Here is a 24,219-nt window from a genome sequence, read left to right as displayed (position 1 = left end):
ATTTAAAATAACATTTAGCGATAATAACATTTTGAACTGGTTTTGGTGTATGGGGTCTCATGAAGGAGGCAGCCGTGAATTAAAAGTGGAATGTGTTGATCTGATTGGTCGCTCGGCTCCTGGCTAAACCCACTCTCTTTCATCCATAAAAGAAAGGCCAGGGAGCCTATGGGAGCGCTCGGCTGTCTCCTCCTACGACATGCACGAAAGTTGGCCACTTAAACTACTTCCAACCAGCCAGTAGACATTATACTGAACCCAAACTACACCAAGGGGAAAGAATAACAGCGATTTTTCCCCAACTCAGACACGCAACTTCAAGTGCAGCTTCACCATTTTGCAGATTTCCCTGTTTTAAGGGATTTTTTTGTCGTTGCTGTCGCTATATGTTTTATTTTGGCACATTGATCGAACCAGAGGAGAGCATCACTTTTATTTTTCCCCTGAGGAAGAAGGGCTTGTCCGGTTTCTTCCTGGGATTGGGATTTGACAGCAATAGAGCATCGTCTTTGAGCATTTTGAAAACATTCCGGGTTTTGACTTGGACTTCGTGAGAGTAGCAGGTTCGTGCAGAGTCCGGTTTGGTGTTTGTCTCGGTAGCTGTGGGATGGCTACTTTACCAGGAACAGTGCCTCGGATGGTGCGCCCTGCGCCAGGCCAGAACTACCCCCGTACCGGCTTCCCTCTGGAAGGTAAGAAAAATGACAACATGTGTTCGGTCCGGTCCTGTGACAAAACTCATCAGGACTCCACTCTTGATAGAGCACAGTTTGTTACCGGCGACACGGTGGGTGGACAAATAGCCAGGACCTCCAGTCAACGGTGATTAAAGTTTACAGCCTGAATCAAAACTGAATTCTAGTTTTAGAAAAGCGACAGTTCGTGATTTGAAAATCAGTCCCTGGTATTTTAAGAACAATACCTTACTCTCGTTTTTTGTCTTTCATCGCGATGCTATGATTGTTTTCTATAAATTTACATCTTCACTCTGCAGGCGTTTGTAATTGGGCATAGTTTATACAGATTCTGTCCCAGTAAATTCTGTTTATTATGGAGTGTCTGCAGAACATTAAATATGTGCCTGTTTTATATTTGAATGCATTAATCTCCAAGGTGTTAATAATAATAATAGTAGACCTATAAATGTCTGTATTTAAATGTATCCTTATTGCTACATAGACAATCGAGCAGCAATTTTTCTTCCTAACAATTAAAATGGCAAACAAATAAAATGGTTTCAGTAAAAAACAAAAAATTACCGGTCCACCTTCTATTATTACCCAAAAATCAATCTAATTGGTAATTTTTTTTTTTTTCGTTCATGCCCACCACTCAAATCTCACGAACATATGGGCGGAAAAAAGGATCACTATTTGCATGCATTTATGGAAACAGTTTTCCCATTACACCCAGTTCGTGCTCAAGTACTCTGGACTGAAATGTACAAAAACCACGTAGCTCGCAAGTAACTCCAGCTCTGGGATTTGTTCAAGTGTCCTGCTGCTGGAAATGGCAATAATACACACAGCAAAGAGATGGCTCAAAGGATCACATCAATATTTGTACAGCATGACTAGGAATAATCAAGGTGGGACGTGTCACCCTCTTTAGTGTCTCTTGAATGTGAAATTGGATCCTAAAGTGGCCTCGGATACATCCTGTCAGCCAGACTCGCGCTGGATGAATTTGGCACGATGCTCTCTTGAAAATGTATAATATGATGATGTGCGTAAACTGCGTCCCATTAAAAGCCCATAACACAACAAACATGCCATTATTTGACTTCACGTATGGCTAAATTGTGGTTACATCGACCTTGATGAGCATTTTAAACCTGTAGAGACCAGGATGTTGTGTTGTTTATGTTAGTTTTTTGTTTGTTGTGGTGCAGTATCCACCCCTCTGGGCCAGGGGAGAGTGAACCAGCTTGGCGGAGTGTTCATCAATGGGAGGCCACTGCCAAATCACATCCGACACAAGATTGTGGAGATGGCCCACCACGGCATCCGACCCTGCGTAATCTCGCGACAACTGCGTGTTTCTCATGGTTGTGTCTCCAAGATCCTGTGCCGGTACCAAGAAACCGGATCGATCCGTCCGGGGGCCATAGGAGGCAGCAAGCCCAGGGTGAGTGGGGGCCCATGAAGGACAAGCGTCACGAGGCGCACGACACCTGAATGAGCCCACATGTAGTGTTGTGATCATAACAGCTCTATGGAGTGTAGTGATCAAGAAAAAAATAGGCCTCCTCAGTTTGGAGGTCTTTGCGTGTCTATATAATAATAATAATGCCAATAACAACAATAATAATAATGTGACTCTTCCAATAAATGTGGTCTAATTACGTAAACTTTAAATTACATTCCAACCGAGCTGTAACATCCTCTCTAGAGTCCCAAACTTTATACCTGATTTTTTTTTATTTTTCTTACATTTTGCATAAATATTTATATAAGCGATTAAAAATAATTCTGAAAATGTTTCAAGCTAAAATGATCATTTATAGGATCTTAGTGCGTTGGGGAATAACTGGTTGTACATAATATAATACCAAATATTGGGCAGATGTCTGTTTTTTATCTTTTACAGTAAATTTATCACATTGTGTTATTTTATTGCACAGTTTAAGACTAGTGTTAAATATTCCGTTTAGACAGCTCATCAAATTTTTTATTTATTGTCTCTAAAGTCACAAGTCATTCCCATAAAAGTCATACCAATTATATATATATACTGTTCGTATTTGTATCTTACATCTTTTTTCTCTTAATTAAAACTGTCTGAAATTTCTTCTCTCTTCACGTTCACACTTTCAAACTTAAAGCAGGTGGCAACTCCTGACGTGGAGAAGCGGATCGAGGAGTACAAGAGAGAAAACCCGGGTATGTTCAGCTGGGAGATCCGGGATAAGCTGCTGAAGGACGGGGTGTGCGACAGAAGCACAGTTCCTTCAGGTGAGGCTTCATCTGGTAAGCTGCACTTTTTTTTCTTATTACGAGCGAACACTGCAGCATCACTTCTGAATGAACTACACTCTGAATCCAACATGTTTTAAGCCCCTGTTACTGATAACAAAATAAGTGTTTCAGTGTGGCAGGAAGCACAACTACAACTGTTTAACACAGAAAAAAAAATCACCGTTGGCAAAATGTCCCTTTAGTGCTCAGCAGTGAATTCATATTACTGTATTTCTAGTGCAACTTTTTCTCCTTTAATATATAGTTTGATTTTAAAAATTTTCTCAACGCAGCTGCTTCATGGAAAAAACTTTTCCTCTGCCATTTTTGTATGGTATCCTTCTAAAAAAAAACTGCATGATAGGATTATTATGGTTCTTTTATGGGTTTTAGGGCTAATCACCCATTTACCTTTTTGTTGCCATTAGTGAGCTCCATCAGCCGCGTTTTGAGGGCCCGATTTGGCAAAAAAGATGACGAGGATGACTGTGATAAGAAGGATGAAGATGGAGAAAAGAAAACAAAGCATAGCATCGATGGCATCCTCGGTGATAAATGTAAGTTAACAGCAGAAAGTAAATGGCCCATTTGCATATGTCTGAAATAACTTATTATTATTGTAGAGTAAATGCAGGAAGCAAATGTTTTAAATACATCACTACTTCACGTCCTCTTGGGAAATTGTCCCACATCCGAGCTGCAGCTAAACGCAGAGAATTTATTCCTGCTTTTAAGTCCGAGCCAGCAGTTGTTCATTCACTCAATTATTTATGAGAGTCTTGGCAGAAGGTATTTAACTGCAGAAAATTAATTTGTGTAGCGAATTCCTCCTCGTCCATTCACTCATTTAACGACCTCTAAACGACAGCTGACAGTTGACCCATTTCACAATCGATGTCAGTTCACTGACATTTCACCACTTGTCAGTTAAAGTGGAAATCAATGTTCAGATTATTATTTGCTCTGTTAGAGGAGGGGGAACTAAAAGACTAATGCAGGAATTTGCCGTAAGGGTCTATCAATGTTACTTTTTAATGACGTAAAATTGTATTGGTGTGTCACGTGTTTTTCTTGTTTGACATATTAAAATATTTCAATATGAGTAGACTAATATTAGGCGTGAAAAATTATAAACAAAATAACATCACCAGTAATTAGACTCAAAATTAAGAATTTTTTATTATTTTAAATGTCTTATAGAAGTAAAATTTGGTAGGCTATTTTAACACAAAACAAATTTTAGTGTCATATTTTAGTCATTTATAGTGTCACTGTTTGTGGTGGTCATGGGGAGTGAGAAATGCACAGACTTCAAACGATTTAAAGGATGGTCCTTTTGATGATTAAACGTGTGAATGAGGTTCAGATAAGAGTCCAAAGAGCCCTTTTTTCGTCAAAAAAAAAAACAGAAAAAAAAATTCAAACTTGAAGATGAACTTCACGTGCAAAATCTCCCCTCCCTCCATTGACGCTTTTCTAAAGTGAGGAGTCTGAGGTACAAAAGCAAATCCTGGAAAGCTGGGCAGCTAAAAGGAGAATATGGGCTCGTCCATTCTCATTCAAAAACCGGGTAAAAGAGAGAGAAAAACTTTGGACAAAGGGCAAGAGGGGACATAAAAGGAGATGAATTATTCAGTACGCCCCGCTGGTAGATAGTTTTGTAATTTTATATAATGGCCCGTTGGAGAAGAATCAGTTGATAGCGTGAAAACGGTCTTTTTTTCTGTCACACCACGCATTAATGTTACGAGAAAAAATGGCACCGTTTTGTTGCAAATATCAGCAGTGTCCATATAGATGGTTTGTAAACCTTGCTGCATATAAATGTCGAGCATTTTCACGGAGAGTCTTCTCGTTACGCACAACACAGGCGCGTAAAACCGAGGACACGTTTGCTGGATGATTTGACAGCTTGACACCTTAAGTGCTAACTATATAAGCATTGAATTATTATTTATTTTGTATACTGTTGGTTCAAAATATCCATATAATGTTCCTGCTGCTGTTTTCTTTCTTAGCGCTTGCTTGTGTTTAAAATTGGGGCTGAATCACGCTGCTATAAAAAGAGACGCACCCTCTGCGTAATGCAGTTTAGACTACCGGCATCCGGATGGCATTTAATAATGTTAATACTTATTAGAGTAAGCGCTGGAAACGACGGTTGCTGAATAGGTGGCTGTGTTCGTGCCGGGTGTAATAGCTCGCAGGCATGGTAAGAAATGTATTTATCCCCAATCAGCCCCTCACTCTCCGAGTTTGAAGCACAGCCCTTATGTGGAGAGGGGTTTTAAAGCAGATTAAATAGAGCCTTTTATTTCTTTTCACTTTCATCTCAGAGCGAAGCTCACAGTGGCTCGCCCTGGGCACAAAATTCATGAGATTTTTTTTTTTCGTTTACTTATCCAGATTTGAAGACGTTATTTATTTATCTATTTGTTTATTAAGTCTGTGTATTTGATTTTCTCAGAGGTTACATCACGGATTTATCCAAGCTCTAATCTATCTTTATTAAACGTGTATTTAAACTGCTAACCATATTACAGGCTTGTACATTTTATTTTGCTCTATGTTATTTCTCAGAAGGATGCAGTGGAAAGTAAACCAACCAAATCTCAATGTATGCCATGAAAGCAGCTCCACCTTTTCACGCTGCTATATTGGTCTTTCTATAAATAATTTCTAATTGGCTGTATGGTGATCACCGACCGGGGAGCCTGTTTTGTGCAGAAACAAGTTTCAAATCTAAAATGCGCAGTTTAGTGGTGATGTACAAATGTTAAATTCTTCGGGAACATTTAATAACGTGCAAGAAATGGGGGGTGGTGGAGGGGGTGCACTACAACTGTGCAAACTTGGCAAAGCTTTTGTTTTGCGCCACACCGGTCAGAGAGGGAAGGTGAATCAGCTGTCCAGCGTCCATCTGCCACACTGATCCATCCGACCTGACCGTCAGATGAGATGGAGACAGGCGATGGACACTCCAGCAAATCGCAGGATTACCTGAGCTCCTCAGTGTAATTAAACAGATGCCAGATGGGATTCTTTCTGAACATCGCGGAGGGAAAGTGACAGAGTAGCGGAGAGGTGTGAGGAAGTCAGGCAACCTCAACATCCAGATTAAGGCTGTGTAGGGGGGTGGGGGGCTGCTGCTATCTTCAGTGAAATGTCATTGGTAATGCAACGATTATAAGGTGCAAATTGTGACCCACTTTCAAACATATTTAGAGAAAATTATTGTATCTAGATTTTTTTTTTATCCTTGTTTAATTTTGACCTGTAAGGTACCTATAAAGGTTTGACATTTTACGTCATAATGTCAATCATTACGCCAAAATGAGCCTTTCAGGTTTCATACAGCCTACAGAAACAAAGAAACACGTTATTAACGATAAACTGGGCCTACAGTGGGGAAAAGTGTGAAAAGATGCCCCCTCCGTGCTTTTTTCCGCGAGACAAACACAGATGCGCGCGCACTCACGCACGGACACACACACACACACTCTCACACACATTTCCGCACAGTCTCTAAGTGTATGGTAATATAATGTAGCTATATTTCGGGTCTAAAGCCGTGCTGAATGAGAAGGACAGGGGAATGAAGTGAGAGACCACTTCAAACAAATCCATCTGGAACAGTGTGTGAGAGAGATTCAGTGAAAGTATGGGGAAGTTATTTAGCTATTAATAACGTTTTTTCCTCAGGCATTGAGAGTGACTCCATCTGCACTTTCTCGCAGCTATTTGGCTGGGTGGAAATTGAGGGAGACCCAAATGTTGGGCAGAGATAACATACCCATCATAGCCCAGACCCTGCGCTGTGCTTCACTGCATTAAACTCGGATTAACCTCCCCTGTCCCCGCAGCCACTCAAGCCACTTTTCACTGGAATTTACATCGGTAGGCCTATATTTCTTATAAAGGGGGCAGGAGCTGAAAGACAGGACATGATCGATAATAATAACAACAACAACAACAACAGCCATAATAATAATAATAATAATAACATAATTAGTAAAGTTAGTAATAGCCCTCGCCCATTTTTCAGATTTAGGGCTCTACCTTTAACTCAACTGTCAGCTACTAAACCAAAAAAAAAAAAAAAAAAAAAAAAAAAAAAACAGAATTGCAATAACAGCCTACAGAGACAGTAAATAGTATCACCTTAAATGGCTAATAGACATTTACACATTCAAATAATAATTCAAATATGGCTAGTTTATTTACGGTTTAGCAAAACAGTTTTGTTTACATTAGACCTCATGTTTATTTGCTACAGGTGAGAGCTGCCTATCTGTCATTTTTCGCTTATGGTTATAATGAACATTTAAGGGACGATTTATGCTGATCTTATAGCCCACTCGGTGACATTAAATGTTAATAATAACACGTAGCTAAATCCAGCTAGCTTAAATTGCAGCTAGCTTAGTTCTTCCGTACAGTAATGCCGTTGCTTAGTAACGACAAGCTGCAGCGGGGCTAAAATGATGTGAAAATTTTCATCTGTAGTTCGGTTAATGGGATAAAACTGTACTTTTTGTTCACACTTACCTCTGAATTGAAGGTTTTCTCTTTTCTTCTGTTTTTTTTCAAATAGTAATAATAATCTCCACCAAAATACTTTGGTGATCATTTTTATTCATTTTATTTTTGTATTTTTTAACAAATTCGGAGTAGCCTACATTAACATCATGTAAAGCTAGCTAGTTTAAACTGCAGTTACCTTAGCAACATACATCGGCTGTGCATGTGTTGCTTAGTAACGACTAGCAGCCTAAAATGGTGTGACGAATTTTCATCTTAATTTAAGAAATGGGCTAAAACCTCTGGATTGTGTTCAGTTAAGAATACTGTTTTTTCTGTTTGTTTGTTTTTTTTTTTTAATTAGTTTTGTTAATTAATAACTGGCTTAAGATGCAAAATATTTCCAAAACTGTACTTTCTCTGAATGTAAGGATTTCCATTAGATAATTTTAAAAATTCAACCTGTATTTTTGAAATTCAAAAATTATGTTGTGATTTGCTGTGACCACGATATTTGACAGCAAGGGCTATAACCAGTGTAACAAATTAGCCTGTTGGTTCCAGCAAGGTAACATGAGAAACCATGCAACATAATAATATGAAAGCCATTGCTTATAAGTAATGAGTAATGCATCAATTTTAAGGAGAGCAGTTTAAGCTTGTAGGCCTACCAAACTGTAGAGACATTTCAGTGTGAGGAGCTTTAAGTGTCAACAGTATTAGGCTAAATAAAAAAAAAAATGGCGTAGGGTTAAATTCATTCTGTGCTGGCATTTGACTTTGATCACATCAGAAATATTCATGGAAGCACAAACACAGGCTCTTCCACCATTATCCAGGCTGACAGTGATACCTCTCAAGGCTGTCTATTAATTAAAGTGGCGCTTACCATGTGGGACGACTCCCTATCTGAGCACAAAAATGGTTTTTCCATCTCTTGTGGGGCTCTTGAAAAGGGGCAATCTTTCCTCTCCAGCTTCTTGTGGGAAATTTAAAAGTGTACAGAGGAAGACATGGGGATTTCTAGCTCATTTATAAAGACGAGTTTATAATCCTTTCCTGCTTAATAACTTAAAAGGATTCAATTTCTCCCCTCATTTATGGGGTTATGATCAAACATTGTTAGGCGCTGATAGTAGCATTTCAAGGTTAACATTTCCTGCTCGAAAATATCAGAATATAAGCTGTAAACCCATAGGTGCCCTTTGTTTAGTCTGCAAATTTCCCCACAAATGCTGATAGGCCCATTTTAGATGTTGTTACTAATAATGTGATAGAATGAAGAAACTGAGGAAGACCAAGTTGATAAGATTCCTCTATGCCACTGAGCATTTTAAAATGATATGATATTTAATTATAGCATATAATTTCACCATCGAGAATTAAATTCAGTAGGCTTATGCAGACTCTGAGGATTGAATGTCTAGTTGGGGGTCTTAACCATACGGGACAAATTAAAGAGGAAGCGTTGCCCTCCAGGTATCCTGTCACAACAGTAGGGTGCTTCAATGTGTCTCTCATTTCTGTCTGTGTTTTATTCTGCCAATTTTCACTACGGGGCCCTGGGATCCTGCGCTGTGCCTGCAGGGCTGTGGTCCAAAATAAATAGAAAATCTCAATTTTTCATCTTCCTTCTTTCCTCAAGTTTGACTTCCCCAGTCTCTGTCATTCTTTCTCTCTCACACAAACATAATATTTTCACATGTGCATCACACATTCATGACAACAGGTGGGGGTATTAGAAACAAAACCTCATAGTGTTAGGTAGCTGAATTATGTGTGACTTTAGTTTTATTTGTAATACAGTTTCTTCTTGGTGCAATTGATCTTAAAAGGCTGTAGGTTTTAAGTTAGAATAACAAAAAAAAAAAAATTATTTCCACAGATTTTATAGCCTAATCATAAAAGAAATTAATTCTGTGGTATTTCAGGTTATTTTGAAGTAGCTACATTTTGTTGAAATATAGGTTCATATTTTAAAAATGCAATTTTTAGTGCTGAGAGATATTTCAAGGAACATTACTTATTTTATTTGAAAATCAATTCCTAAATTTTTTTTTGTATATAATTTAATCTTAATGCTCATGTATTCTTATTCTTACTCTTATTCTTATGTTAGAGTTATCAGCCGAATGACATGGCCTCAAACATTTACATTTCCACTTTAGGCGTCTAATATATTGCCCAAATTGCCTGCGCTTTGTCAGCAGTTATGTTTAATTGGCTGGAAGAAGATGAATGAGGCTGACAGGAATCAGCTGTCCAGAGATTCCCCTGTGAGTCTGACTCGGAAATCATAACCTGACCAGCTTTTCCTCCTCTGAAACCAGCTCGTTGAACTTGTCACATCTAATTAGGGTGTTAAAACGCACCAAGAGCATCGGTGGGAAACAGTAGGTGGTTGGTCCGGGGCAGCCAATAAAGCCTTTTTGGGTCAGATGGTAGAGGGGTGCAGTGGGGTGAGGGGATGCGCCGCCTGGTTGGATGGTGATGTTGCTGAATTGGACCGCTGCGGGCTTTTATTTCTAAGCAGGCTTTTTTCCGCTATTACTTCAATTATGGCCATCCAGCAGGCTAAACAGGCCAGCCTGCATGGACTGTAGCCTTGTTTTAATTAGGTATGAAATTAATTAGAGCAGACATCTATTAAAGACTTTTAAGTTTGGCTCATTTTTTTTTTCAGAGTTTAAAGGTATAACAGTGGATTAATGGCTTACAGCCAAAATTATATTTTATTGCATCCCGTCATTTCCTTGCTCCCTGTTTAACAGGTGTCAGGCAACCTTTGACCGAATAGGAAACTAATATTTTCATATTAATTTTGTTCTAATTTTCCAGCTGTATTTTAATTGAAAATATGCAAACATTTTAAATATAAATCTAAACATTTTTGTCATACAGAGTATAAATGTCATTTTACTGTAATAAGGGTTTCAGTAATTTAAAAATACTCTCTCTCTCCATCTCTTTCTCCCTATATATACGAAAGAAATTTTATAACTCACTGTGCTGCTTGAGTTAGCCTGTAACCAATGTGAAAAAACAATTGTCTTCAATTCACTTTTTAAGAGGCCACATTTTTTTTTATTGAAAACTTTTCTTGTATTAGTACAAAAAAGCCCTGTGATGTCTGACAGCCTACTCTCACCATTGTTAGATCAACAGCCACTAGAAAAGGACGAGAGAAAAAGGAGGGAGGAGAAAAGGTCTTTCTGTTATTTTCTGTCTTGAGACTTGCTGCATAGACTATTCAGGCAAGTTGATGAACTCCTCCAAAAAGTTTATTAAGGGGCTGAAAACAATAAGAACTAAAGCCTTTGGGTGCCTGGGCAGACAGTTTATAAACTAGCTGCTATTGTGCCTCAAAGGCAGATGCATGAATACTTTTGAATAGGGGCCTTCAAACTGACACGATCAGGCTGGACAGCAGCAGTTTTAAAGGGAGAGATCTCTGGCTTTTTTGCATTAATGTACATCTGCAAAAGAAGGGGGGCCTGAGCTGGGCACTGTTATGGCTTGCTGCTTTTCCCTTGGGTTTTATGTGCATATACAAAAATGTTAAAGGACATATCTATATATATATATCTATATCTATATATATTTATTATATAAAGACAGCATATACAATTGGAATTTTTTATGTTTCATGTATTCTCAAAGAACATAGGTCGCTTTCAAGAAAACTCTAGAAAGTCTGTTCTGTGAATCATCTTAAAAGCATATGGTCTAATGCGCTTCATCATATTTTTTCTTGCTACTAATTCTATATTTTGAGTGTGGAAATTGAACAAGCTGTTATGTGGAGCCCTAGTGCACGGTGTGAAAATTGGTCATTCCTATTTATGTTGTATTTCAAATTGTATTTCAAAAAAGATTTCAAATATTCCTGATCATTTATGCATGCAGAGCAAAGCAGAAATCTGTTGTTTGCTTTGCCAACGTGGGTTCACTGTTGATATATTTTTTTTGAATGGGCACAGTGGTTACGCACACTCAAGAAGATACATTATTCCCCTCCTTTTCAGTAAACAATAGACTGTCACTCTTTATCCCTCTTCCTCTGTCCCTCCCTCTCTAGCTTTCTCTTTTAGCCCTCTCAGTCTCTGGCTCTGTGCCTCACAACATCAGAGGGAGTCCAGTGATTTGTGACCCCAGCAACCCACACTTAATCTCGCTAAAGAGGGGGAGCATCCAGTTTGCAGCTTGGCGGGCCCCAAATAGACCAAGGCTGCTCTGGCAGGTGTCAACATTAGCAAACAATTGGTCCCCAGTCCCATGCCCCATACCCCAGTGTGACACTGAACCTAAACTATTTGAGGCGCTCTGAAAGGAGCCACATAATAGGGAATGTGGAGGGGTGGAGAAGTGGGGGAGGACAAGGGAGAGATTACACTCTCAGACAGCTATTAGCAGGGATGAGGCTTTTCTAAACAAACAAACAAAAAAAAGGACGATCAATATTGTTTTAGTTTACCAAGTGGAGCCATCATTGTGGCTTTGGAGTATTTATTTTCTGCTCCATTGTTTTTCTCGACTTCTCAAATGTCTGTGGGCCGTATTGGCAATCCAATTTAGTTTGGAGGGGGTCCCTGGGAGGCCTATTTCTTCCCGGGCAGTTGTGTGTTTGCACTTACGCTGGCCAGTTCATTCATAGATTTAGTGTTGTAATGAATCCTGATTGGTGAGTATTACCTTAGATAGGGAACAATGACTGGGCTGTCCAGAGGGAAAACTACACTCAGGGATGACAGAGCTCTGCTTAGCCTTGTGGGATTGCAGTCCCTCTCCTTTATTAGACAGGAGTGTGTTAGCAAAGAGAGCAGAGGGAAAAGGAAGAGAATGAGTTGACATGTGGACTGCTCTCGAGTGGGTATATGTCTTGACAAGAGGGCAAATGTTTTTTAAAGGCCATTTATTTATCTCTCACTGCTGATTCCTAGCCATGCCACAAGGAACGACAAGTGTTCTCAGCAGGGGAGATTAGTTTTAAAGGTTTTAATGGAAAAACCTATAGTATTTGGTATTGAACGGAAATCTCCTTTAATTGCTTTGAGATGTCCTTTTGGGGTCTTTTCTCCTTGCCTGGCCCCCTGAAAAAAAAAAAACAACAGCAAAAAAAAAAAAAAACAGCTCAATTCATGTAACACTCACTAAAACAAACTTGCTGCTGCAGTCCTGCTCCATACATCATTAAAGAAGCTGCCGTCATTTCGGGCAATAAATGTAAGTGTAACTGACTTCATGACCTCTACAGACAATGGCACCTGTTGTCAGAAAGCAGCAATAAAATGTAAACAAGCAATAAAATGATTCTATGAGGACATCACACAACATAGAAAACAAGTCCCAAACATAGACTGATCCGGTTGTTTATTTCTCCTACAGTTATCCACATAAAGACTGGAAAAACGTGGGCAAAAGGTTTACAGATTTTAATTTAAATTTAATGGGTTTTTTTCAGCTATCTTAATTATGATGGTGATTGGTTATAATTTAATCAGTTGAAAATGTCATCTTAAAGTTAGTAACCAAATTCAGTCTTTCAGTGCTTCCATTACAAAAGTCTCTTTGAGATAAATTGCATTTTGTTATAGATTATTCTCCGTAGTTTACATTAGAATACACTATATTGTGTATTTGAGTCACCTGCCCGTCTAAAATAATCTTAAGAAAATTTTAAGATGAGCAGTGATAATAGGCAGACATTTGTCTTGGTGATTAAGCTATTGTTATTCTGCCGAACAATAAAATTGAAGGATGACAAAAAGCAGTATACAGTGCATCAGGACATCTCAAGCTTTATTATGTCCATGTTAAATTGAGCAATGGATGAGCGGGTCAGAGCCACATAATTTATTGAAAGAAATGTAGTTTCCTCCAATTCGCTTTGCCAGCTAGGGTTGTCAAACTCTGACAGCTGGCACAGATCGGGACAGTGTGTTGCATTATGACCATCCACTGGTTACCATGGAGCTGCATTAGAAAAGACAAAAAGCATTTCTGGCTAATTTTATTACAATGCAGGAATAGCCCACATAATGTGCAACAGTAATTACTTTTAGCACAGTGCACCCGTGCTCTCCCTCAGTGATGAATGAGAAACATTGACCATGGTCTGCTAGTTTAAAAATCGCCATTAGCCTATGCTACTTAAGGCCAGAACATTTCACATTTTATGCTCTTGATCTGCTTCACCATTGAAATATTCATTTGTTTTAATTGTGCGTGTTTTTTCATAGACACAAAGACAATAAACATGTTCCCTAAGTGTTGCAAATCAGAAATGTGTTTTTTCCCACCAAGTTAAAATGTGAAAGCAGTTGTCCAAACAGTGGGGTGGAGCTCCTGTCCTAGCCGACAAAATAACAACTTCAAATGTTGTCCCCTATTTTCAACTAATGGGCTTATTTCTGCATCGTCAGTCATTCTCTCCTTGGGGAATATGTAGTCTCAGTATAAAAAGCTTTGCTACTGTGCCATATTACAACCCCTCAATATGGAGGGATCTCAGAAATGAATGCCAAGCACTATAATGATGTGCCCAGAAAAAAAAGAAGTTTTAACAGAAATTATATATTACATTTTTGAATACAAAAAGACTATCTGGTGACAGTTTACTTACAATCCACTAAATGCCAGTGGACCACAATAGAGTATTATACAATAACATTTTCAAAAATTCCTGATTGATATTATTTCACACAGCACATGGAGATTATGGATGCATTTTTCTGACGTTGAAAAAATGACTATAATCTTTGTATTTTTTCCAGTTACAGAGATTAATCGAATCTGCAGCAATAAAGTAATATTCAAATGTATAAATCAGCAGCGACAATGCCATTATAGCACAAAAAACTGTCAATTGTGAATATAGTATATATATATATATATATATATATATATATATATATATATAATTATACCCACCTTACTTTTACCGCCCATTAATTGAAAAATTCTATATTTTTTTTTTTTTTAGCTTTGATCACATCCTGAGTTTTTATTAAAGTTTCCACCATTCTTCACAACTCTTCTTTCCTTCCTAGTGTCCTCTATATCACTCAAACTTTTCCACAATATTTGCTGCAAAGCCTTGTCCAGAAAATTAGGAAACTTCCCTTGGGCACAAAAAAATGTCCGCTGTGCATTCCTATAGTGTGCCCAGTAATCTCTCTTTGGCTTTGTTGAGAAAATGATTTGTTCCTCCAGGAGACCTCGGCTCACAGCCCTGAGACGTTACTGTTTGATTTCCTGCATAGGTTTTTAGAGCTTTTTGCTGGGGGACCATGGCTCTGACTCCAGTGCCATTTGGCAGAGAACCCCACGGGCTCCTTTTTACTTTCTTGTGCTCTCTGTTAATTTCATTACTTTCACTATGACCTCAATTATCAAAGACCCGAGTTCAGGCGGTGACATTCTGCCTGACAGAAAGAAACCTGGTGTAAAGCTCAGTCTTAGTGGGGAAGTGAGAATTGGCAGCAGCCTTCCTAACAAGGTTCAGATTTTTTATCTTCTGTTTATGGGTCTGTGTAGCTCCTCTGTAATCTTGCTTTGTTCAAGAAACCGCCATAGTAGAAAAGGATATGATAATTTAGCAAGTAAATTCATGTATGTTTGTAAAAAGTTAGATTTTGCATTAGGTAAACGATGTTTGTTGACATTGTTGCACTTGTTGAAACTTCAAAAAAGTCTTTAAAACAAAAATCTATCAAAACACTGTAAAATGACAGTATTTGCAGTATGTGAAATAGACTTTATCTTAGGGTCAAAAGCAAACAGTCACATTGTCCCAATATCCTAGTTTTAGTCAGTAGTATATTAAAGGAAAAGAATCCCTCCCTTTGAGCCCTTTACACTTTCACACTCAGGCAGCGCACAGGCATGGGGAGTCAATATGTCAGCGTTTATGGATGCCCTGTGGAGCTGCACAGGGCTGTCAGGCCCCTATTCATGCTCTAATGGCCCCCTGAGGAGCTCGTCTCTCTGGGCTGAAAAGGCTGGGAGGCCCAGTGGACGCCCTGTTGTTGAAGGTGAGCGTGCGCTCTCATGGACGCGCCGCGCCTTCATCCATATGACAAGAGCCATAAAAGAGCATCGTTCTTGCTGCTTCTCCCTCTCTGTGTTCTGTGCTTTCTGTTGTGTCCCTCCCCCTCCTGTCTCTCCCAGTTTCTCCCCACCTCAAACAGAGAAAAGGGGGCTAATTGTTTGTTGTGAGAGCCAAAGATTATATAGCCTCCCATCTTTCTTTTTCCCTTGCCTTTTTCTCCTCTTTTCCAAGCTCCCTACTCCTTTTCTAAAGAAAGTGATTCTGTCTAAGAGACAAGGGAAGAAAAGTTTTGGAATTTATCTGAGGAATGTTGATGTAAAAGAGCCTAAAACTCTTGACTGCCACGCTGAGAGGTTGTGTTTGGTAGCAAAAGCAAGGCGACCTTTTCTTCTTTCATCAAGTAGCAGCTGATTTTGTTTCAAGTTTTTAAGGGTATTCCTTTTGTTGAAAAGTGTCTTTTAAAACTGTAATTGCTGCACAAATTGTGCAAAGCTTTAGAGCTTTTTTCTCATTTGTTCTATCTCAGCGGATGCATTCTGGGATAAGTGCCCTCAGCCACCAACTATAACCCAGTAATTGACATGATAGGCATGAGACAAAGCTGAATCAAATGACATCTGTCCATAAAGGTGAGCTGAGAATGATTTTATTATAGATAGGTGGATTTTTAATATCCTTATGTATAGTTACACATTTCATTCAGATTCAATTTCAGCTAAATGTCAAATTATGGCCCATAGAAGGTCACTGACAACCATAGGAAAATGATTATGCATTTTTGGATGTTATCAAAATGGGTTAACTTAAGAGTTAATAGTTACCTTGATTTTGCTGCATATATATTCTTTTTATAAATAGTTTGGTATGTTTGTCTGGGTATTTTAATCTAAAATATACAGATAAATTGCAACCATGCTGAGACTACTCACTTTCAAAGTTTTGTTTTTGTTTGTCACTAGTAGGGAGATAACTACAGGAAAAGATTATTCATAGAGAATTTGTCTTTAAACCATTCTGGTTATCACCGTCGTCTATCGTGTATTCACATAAGGTTCCTATCTCAGATACATCCTTTGGTAAAAGCCTTGAATCACATGGCTCCTTTAACTTGGCAACCCCTTTGGGATGAACAGGCAAGTGCATTAAGAAGAGATGCCGCACCATTCTCAGAAAAATGCAAATTGGGAAGTTGTTAGTTATTTGATGTTGCTGCACGATCCCCCCCGCCCCCGAAACATCCCTCCACTCCAGTGTTGGTGGTTGAATCACATGCAGTCCTGGGGACAGGCAGGGCTGTTTATATGCAGGCCTGGAGCAGCAAAGACAGCACAGAGACAGATGCATGTCAGAGATAGCAGATCCCATCTCAGGCAGATGCCTCTTATCACAGGCCTGTTTGCATAATTAGGCCTTTTGATATTCACCCCCTCTGACTGACAAAAAGTATAATTGCAGTATCAACTACGACAAAAGGTAGGCACAAAATAAACAAGTCAACATAAATAGGGTGAAAAGATGCGGTGTTATTTTTGTCCTGTGGGAAAAAAAAGAGGGAGGAAAAAACACCATTTTTAACTAAATCTGCTGTCAGTCACAGTCAACTGGTGTGACTCGGTGCTCAGAGGCTGGTCCTGTGAATGCCTGCAAAACACAGAGCGTGAGGCCTGATTGTAATTATGCTGGAACTAATATGCTTTTCAAAATGAGCCATTATGAGCTAATGCTGCACTGCCAAAGCCCTGTCTGTTTTTGTCCCTCTGTCTTGGATAGTTTGCAAAGGTATGGCTGATATTGAGGCCATGGGTTATGATATCACAGAGCCTGAGCAGGATGAGCACGACTTTATTCAAGCTAATACTGCTCGCAGGTGAGTTAGAGATGAGGGATGGAGCACCTAGTACCTGCACCACTGCAAAGGTATGATATTTCTAATAGGGAAGTTTTGGATTTCTGGTTATTATTAAAGTCATTTAATTAGTTTCATATACAAAAAGGGAATAATTCCTTTTTACGTAATCATTTGGTCTGGGTGTATATTTTATATCATTTTATATTCTGTTAATATACTAAGCAAAATATGCGATGGTCTATACCTTTTATGATTTATTTACCCACTTTTGTGTTTACTTTTATTTGAGGCTGATACAGCCTTTTATTAGTATGTATTTTTGTTATAATTCGTATAAAGATATGAACATGAAAGGGGATAAAAGTTTTACAGAACACAACAGATTTTTCTTTATGCCAGTGATAGTGATGTCTTATGATTGCTTACTTTAGGGCCCTTGTTGTTGTTCTTTATCATTTCAAACTCCCTCAGTATTTGATGTCCTGACTTTGTGTTTTCAACAACATGGTAGACATGAAATTTATTGATATCGGTTGTATCATAAAGCTATAACCTTACAAATCACTTGGTTAATTGCCAGTATTAAATGCACAGCTGTCGGTTCAGTCAGCATTACCTTATCATCTCCGGGGTAAAGGTGGAGGAACTGAGAAGTCCGAGGGGTTGGAAGGAGAAGAGAAGGAGAGCTGGATGAGTCAATGGGGAGGGGGGTCAGTATGAGGATGGGTTATAGGAAACAGCATGATGAGGATCCCATCTGCTTGTAGTCTGAGGAGTCTGTCTGCAAGGTCAGCTATAGAGCATCAGGGGACAGAACAGGCTTTAAACCTCACAGTAACTATTAACTGGCAGCTCAAGTCCATCAAGAGCAAGAATTCTGCTTTATCTTAAAGATCTTGTCAGAATTAGAGTGTCATTAAACCAGGAGAGGCAGTTTACATTTGCAATTTAGGGGATTGTTTTTTAGCATGAGTTCGCACTCATTCATTTAATAATAGTAAATTATTTTTTATTTTGTGCAAACATATTAATAGCATTGCATGGTAAAGGTTTGTAAGTTTAACAACAAAAAGACCAATCAAAGCATGATGTCACTTTGTGATCTTAACAGTATTTAGTATTTGATACTAAATGATAGGATGAGTAATAAATAATAAGATGAAATGGCAAAATAACCACTTAGACTATTTGAAAATTATTTTGAACTAATTGTGAATTATGATAAAAAAAAACACACACACATCAAGAACAAAACAAAAAATATATTGTCTCTTCAAGTTTGAGAAGGGAATTTTAAAGTTGTAACTTCATGGATATCCGACTGCATAATTGTTGTATAATTGTTAATATAAAAAAATATGTATGTTGATTTTTCCTACACTAACTGTAAATCTGTAGTACAAGGATTAGTGTGGATATTTAGTGTGTACTAACTATCACTGTGTGAATTAGTGTCAGCCATCTTTATGGTTATCACATTTGGATTAAAGATTGATGATTGATCCTGTGTTGAAACCATTTAGGTTAAGGTAGCTTTTGTTTAAACAATAACCAGTGTTATTTTTAGTCTTCATCAAGCACTTACCTAGACAAAACAACATATAAACCTCATTAATTCCTATTTATAATGAGTGCAATTTTAAATCAATATTGCAGCAAAACCTCAGAGGCCCCCTGGAGGAGAGTACATGGCAGTAATCATGCCCACTGGATGGCACATAATTAGAGTCTAATTGGAGGATAAGTAATGAGACAAGGCATGAGTGGTTTATCAATATCCCCTGAACCTTTGAATGGAAATTACAGCAGTCATATTATACTAAGGTCTAATCAGAGTGTACCTTTTTACGAGGAGCAAACCATTAAGTAATGACCTCAACAGCCCTGCAGGGATTTTGTTTGCTCAGTCTTATTTTGTCTGCAATTGTTAATGCTGGCAGATGTGTGACAGAAAAAAAAAGAGACATGAAATTTAGATTTTAAAGTTTTTTTGTTTGTTTTAGGCTGAACATTTGTTGCTTTCTATCTTCGTACCAGGTTGTGCGTACTAATACATTCAGACTGTCTTCTAAATCATTTTCTACTCCTTGGAAATAATCTTCATTTATTTTAACACCACTGTGTATAAATCAGAAATCAGTGCCTGGTTCTCTTATATTAACATAGAGAGTAGTCATGTGTTTTTTGATGTTTTCTTCAACTCACCAAATGTAGTCAGCATATAGATGAGTTTTACATCCAACCCCAATCTCAGTTGGCCCCCATGCAGCGTGTGCCATTTCCAATTTTCCCTTACTCAGTACAGGCAAGGATGTTGACCTTGTGTTTCTGGTTCATGTACAAGAGCAGATGCATTGGCTCTGTAGGACTTAGGCAATAGAACTGTCTAGGTGTATCAGTCATTAGCTTGATTGCATGATGAACGTGGCACAGATTGCCACAATGGTTTCCTCGCAAAAGAGTCTGCAAAGACATCTCAAACAAAGGGGGGGAAAGAAAATTATTTGAAGAGGAGAAGACTTTGGTGTCTTTCTCCAAGCCCCATGAGCATGAGTCCACCATGGCCCCCACGTCTCCCGGTAGGACACAAAGGTGACTTTGGAAAGTGATCTGCACACTGCTGGGCTGGTCTTAAGTGTCGTCATGGCAAGTTACTGGGCAAATGGATATACGCATCCTCATGAAAACCAACAAAGGGATATGTGGTGTATGTACATATTCAACTTTGTATGTTCAAGGGTGTTCTGCAGCAGAGTGAGCCTGTGCTTCAAGAATCAATCTTTATTAAAAAGGATAAGACTGAAGAATTGATTTAATGAATGCGGCCTCATGTCCTGCAGCCACATGTAATCCGCAGAGAATCATTGAGCATGAGCTCAGGGGGACAAAAAATCTTCGTAGAAGACTCATGGAGTGGCCTGTAATGATAGTCTCCATATAATCCCATAATTCCTTGTTTAATTAAACTCTGGCGCTGGCCTTGAGACTCCGCCAGCTCTGTTGCTCTTTTGTTCTCACAGTTGTTATTTAGAGGCTAGGTTTGAGTATTCTTTTGTCCACTTCAAAGATTTGACTGGAGTGAAATATAAACCATGACCAGAGGTATAAAATGTCTCCTATAAGATGGCAGGAACTCACTCAGGTGAGCATTATAGTTTTCATTTGAGTCGAATGGCAAAGGGCCTCTGTCAGAAGCAGCAATCTCTTCATACCCCCTCTTCTTCAATATCTCCCTTTATTTTCCCTCTCCCACACTTTCTGGACTGGGCATGATGCAATCCAACTAGGCCTGGAGCAACACTGGCACATCATGCTGCCTTGTCAGTGTCTCAATGAGGAAATTATGAAAATATGAATTTTATGACATGAAATGAAAAGGGCCATGTAGTTTGAATAGACATGCAGAGGAGGTGAAAATGATGCAATTTTCTAAATTCAGTTATAATGGTAATGTGCAATGGTAATGCGTATTTGCTGTCAAAAATTTCCCTGTCGGCCTGGATTGTACAGCTTTGTGCTGTATCTATATTCCTCGAGCAAAAATTCAGCTTAGTTGAATGCTTAAAAAGTAATGTAAAATATGTTCTAATTCATTTAATGACAGCAGATGGAAACACATGGGACTGAATGGTTTTGGTGTGATATTGTGTTCTATTTTATACACTCTGGCTGTGCTGTGGATGAGCAGTGTGCCCTGGGCCAATGAGAGAGAAAAGCAGGGTGAGGAGCAGCAAGGTGGCCTGTGCAGATTAACCCCTCTCCCCACCAACACCCCCGCTCCCCTTTTACCCTCTGCCTTCAGAGCCTCTGGGGCCCCTCTCAGAGGCAGGATTGTGTATCAGGGCCTCTTCTATATTAAATAAATATCCACAGATTAAGATAATATTCTCACAGTTGTATATTGAGAGAGGAGTAGCTGTCATATGAATCCTCAGTGTTGCCAGGCCTCCTCTCTTGAGCAAAGCTCCAAAAAAACAGTTAACGCTGTTAGAGTTATTTTATTATCAGTTTTCATTCACATAGGATGCTATTTTCAACAACACCCCTCAGTTAATTATCACAAAGACTCCTTAAATAGTTTTCGTTTCACAATCACACATAGATGGCCCACTGTCTCTTTCTTCTCACCTCAGGTAACCGCACAGATGATGGTTCAGATGTAGATTCGGAGCCTGACTTGCCCTTGAAGAGGAAGCAGAGGCGCAGTCGCACCACTTTCACCGCGGAGCAACTGGAAGAGCTGGAGAAGGCTTTTGAAAGGACACATTACCCAGACATCTACACCAGAGAGGAGTTGGCTCAGAGGACAAAACTCACAGAGGCGAGAGTACAGGTCAGTCATATCGAGTACCGTACCAGTCCACACATTGTTCTGTAGTAAGACTGCATGAAAACATGTTTCCTCACTTATCTCTCATGGTATGTTGCCACAGAGAAAGTTTTTTGCTTAGTGTGTTTATGTTTTAAGAAAATCCATGCCTAATAAATCTGAAGGACAATGACAGGATTTCACGTTTAAAAAATTAAACAGCTACGTGTTTTTCCAGAGGCGATGAGCCCATTATTCTAGATAACTGGCAGAACACGCTCTCAACTGTTTTTATTTGGATTATGTTTTGGTGGAAAGGAGCTCCAATCAAAGCGGTTCTCAGTGAGATAGAGTAACCAGGAAATCTCATGACGGAATATCTCAAATTTTACATCTGCTTGACTAGATACCACTACAAGAAACTGGGAGAAAATATTAATTTGTTAATAGTTTCTTTATTTGGATGCACCAATCCTTAAACCACATTAATGTGCTGCAGTTGCTCAGTCCTGAGAATTATGGAGACAAATATCTAATGCAATGTACAGTCTTTCTTGGAGGCTCACACTCTGTTACACTTTGTGCAGGCCTCACAGTGCTCTGCATGAACAACAAACATCATGATTCCCCAAACACTTCTTATTAGGTTCAACACCTGACCAGATTCATGCAAACATATTAAAGGTGTTCCTTGTGAAGATTATAATATTGCTCTTCATTCACCCATGGAAATTATGTATTCATATGTCAAGAAGATTTTGCCCTTTACATTGTATTACATGGTGCATGTAACAGGGTTTGCTACTTGCTGTTAGCCTTCATGTTCGAGTGTTTTGACAGTGATACTCCCCATTTTCACACCTCAGACCCTGGAACCTGTCGAAGAGTCTGGGTGCCCTACGGATGTATGCACACTTGAAGGAAGATATGTACAGTAGAGTTATAGCAGCAGCTGTTCTTCCAAAGACTGAGAAAGGGAAGAAAAAAAAGAGAAAAAAGAAAGAGAATGCATTCCTGATGGATTTCTCATTTCGGCCTTTGGCCAGGATCTCATCCCATCACTTTCAACCTCGCCGCTGCTTGTAAAACTCTCCACATATCACACAGGGTTCCTCATCCTCTCTGGGGACCCTGTGCCCCGACAACAACATTAATCAATCAACCAGTAGTAAAAAAGAAAGAAAAGGTCTGGGGCACCCCTCTCTTCTTACCAGAGTCATTCACACTCTCTCTGAACCCCCCTAACTCCTCACCGCATGCTAACTGTTCATCACACTACAAACATGCAGTTGGGGTAACTGATTCCACACATGTCTTTGTCCATCTTGAAACCCCCCAACACGCACGGATGTCCTATATGTCTGAGTGTTTAATGCTTCACTCAAGGGAGAAGAAATTTATCTCATGGCTGTTATAAGGCAATATATTAGTTTTTTTGTGTATGTAAGAGGTGAAAAAATTTAAAGCTACATGAATAATTTTGATGGAAAGGCTATCACATTCTGATAATATTAGTTTAGAAAGTAATCAAAATTTTGCATTTTGTAGACTGGGTTCCAAAAGTCCCAATATTGTTGATTTTAGCCCCACAGCACAAACTTTTTTTCTTTTTTTTTTTTTTTTGCTTAAATTTTAGCTTGTAGTAAATGCCATGTACTAATGCATCATTTCAATGCAAATCAGAGTTATCATCCAGAACAGTAACACCTCAGGTTTGAAAGAAAAATCCATGCCAGTATTACCACATGTGTATTTATGGAGACTGACAAAAATATCCAAACATGAAAGCAAGAGAAGACTGAAAACAGAGTGACTTCAGTCGCGTTGCTGTAAGATAATAGACTTAAATATGTCATGTGAAAACTTGAGGAATGGCTATAATTTGTTAATGCTGTTTTCCCCGTAATCTAATTCTTAAAGGCTTTGAACATCTCAAAAGGTCAACTCAGACTTAATTTTGTTTACAGCAAAAGGGGCTCTCTTAGCCAAAGTAAATAATGCTCAAGGTTGTGCTGCATTTTGGTGGGCATGTATGGAGGACAATATGGGTCTTTTTAATGATTCTTATAGTTTTGTGATAGCATTTCCCCAAATTCATGTTTTTCAAGTGGTTAAACAGACGCTTAATGACCGCTGAAAAAAAAAAACCAAACAGTTCAATACCTTTTCGTGAACATCAGGACCGTAAAGACAAATTTAATGTGGAATAATTTTCTTTAAATGTGAATTTGCTGGTGTGAGCATGTGTTTGTGTTGTTTGTATCACAGTGTTGTGTAAATGTCCACCAGCTGGGCTTTCACATACTGTAGGTGTCCAAATGGCCCATCACAGGGCAGGAGAGAGGAGACCCTTTGGCCTGAGAGCAAAGCTTCTCCAGCACAGCTGCAATGACGCATCTTCCAGATGTTGTTCAGAGACTAACTGGGGTGCTAGAGAGGTCTCACAGACCCATATTTTAACTCGAACTTCTGTCTGTGGTCATGGTTCAGTGTTATCCATTTGTCATTAAACATGGTGATAATGTGGAGAGCG

The 24,219-nt window shown here is 38.9% G+C and overlaps 1 protein-coding gene across 2 annotated transcripts in view; it reads left to right on the top strand.

Annotated features, from left to right (window-relative positions):
- The first annotated feature begins 383 nt into the window (after positions 1-383).
- pax7a (paired box 7a) overlaps positions 384-24,219 on the top strand; it is a 44,725-nt gene continuing 20,889 nt past the window's right edge. The window contains exons 1-5 of one of the 2 annotated variants that reach the window (XM_026307844.1): positions 384-692; positions 1,892-2,127; positions 2,825-2,954; positions 3,386-3,514; positions 21,511-21,710. In XM_026307844.1, the coding sequence (XP_026163629.1) occupies positions 608-692; positions 1,892-2,127; positions 2,825-2,954; positions 3,386-3,514; positions 21,511-21,710 (780 nt within the window). In that variant the 5' untranslated portion in view covers positions 384-607. Of the gene's footprint in view, positions 693-1,891; positions 2,128-2,824; positions 2,970-3,385; positions 3,515-21,510; positions 21,711-24,219 lie in introns of both variants that reach the window. The other variant, XM_026307843.1, reaches the window with a different exon arrangement.

The sequence above is a fragment of the Mastacembelus armatus genome, chromosome 5, assembly GCF_900324485.2.
Source record: "Mastacembelus armatus chromosome 5, fMasArm1.2, whole genome shotgun sequence".
NCBI lineage: Eukaryota > Metazoa > Chordata > Actinopteri > Synbranchiformes > Mastacembelidae > Mastacembelus > Mastacembelus armatus.
The sequence above is the reverse complement of the archived record's forward strand: the minus strand, read 5'-3'. Positions and strand labels throughout refer to the sequence as shown.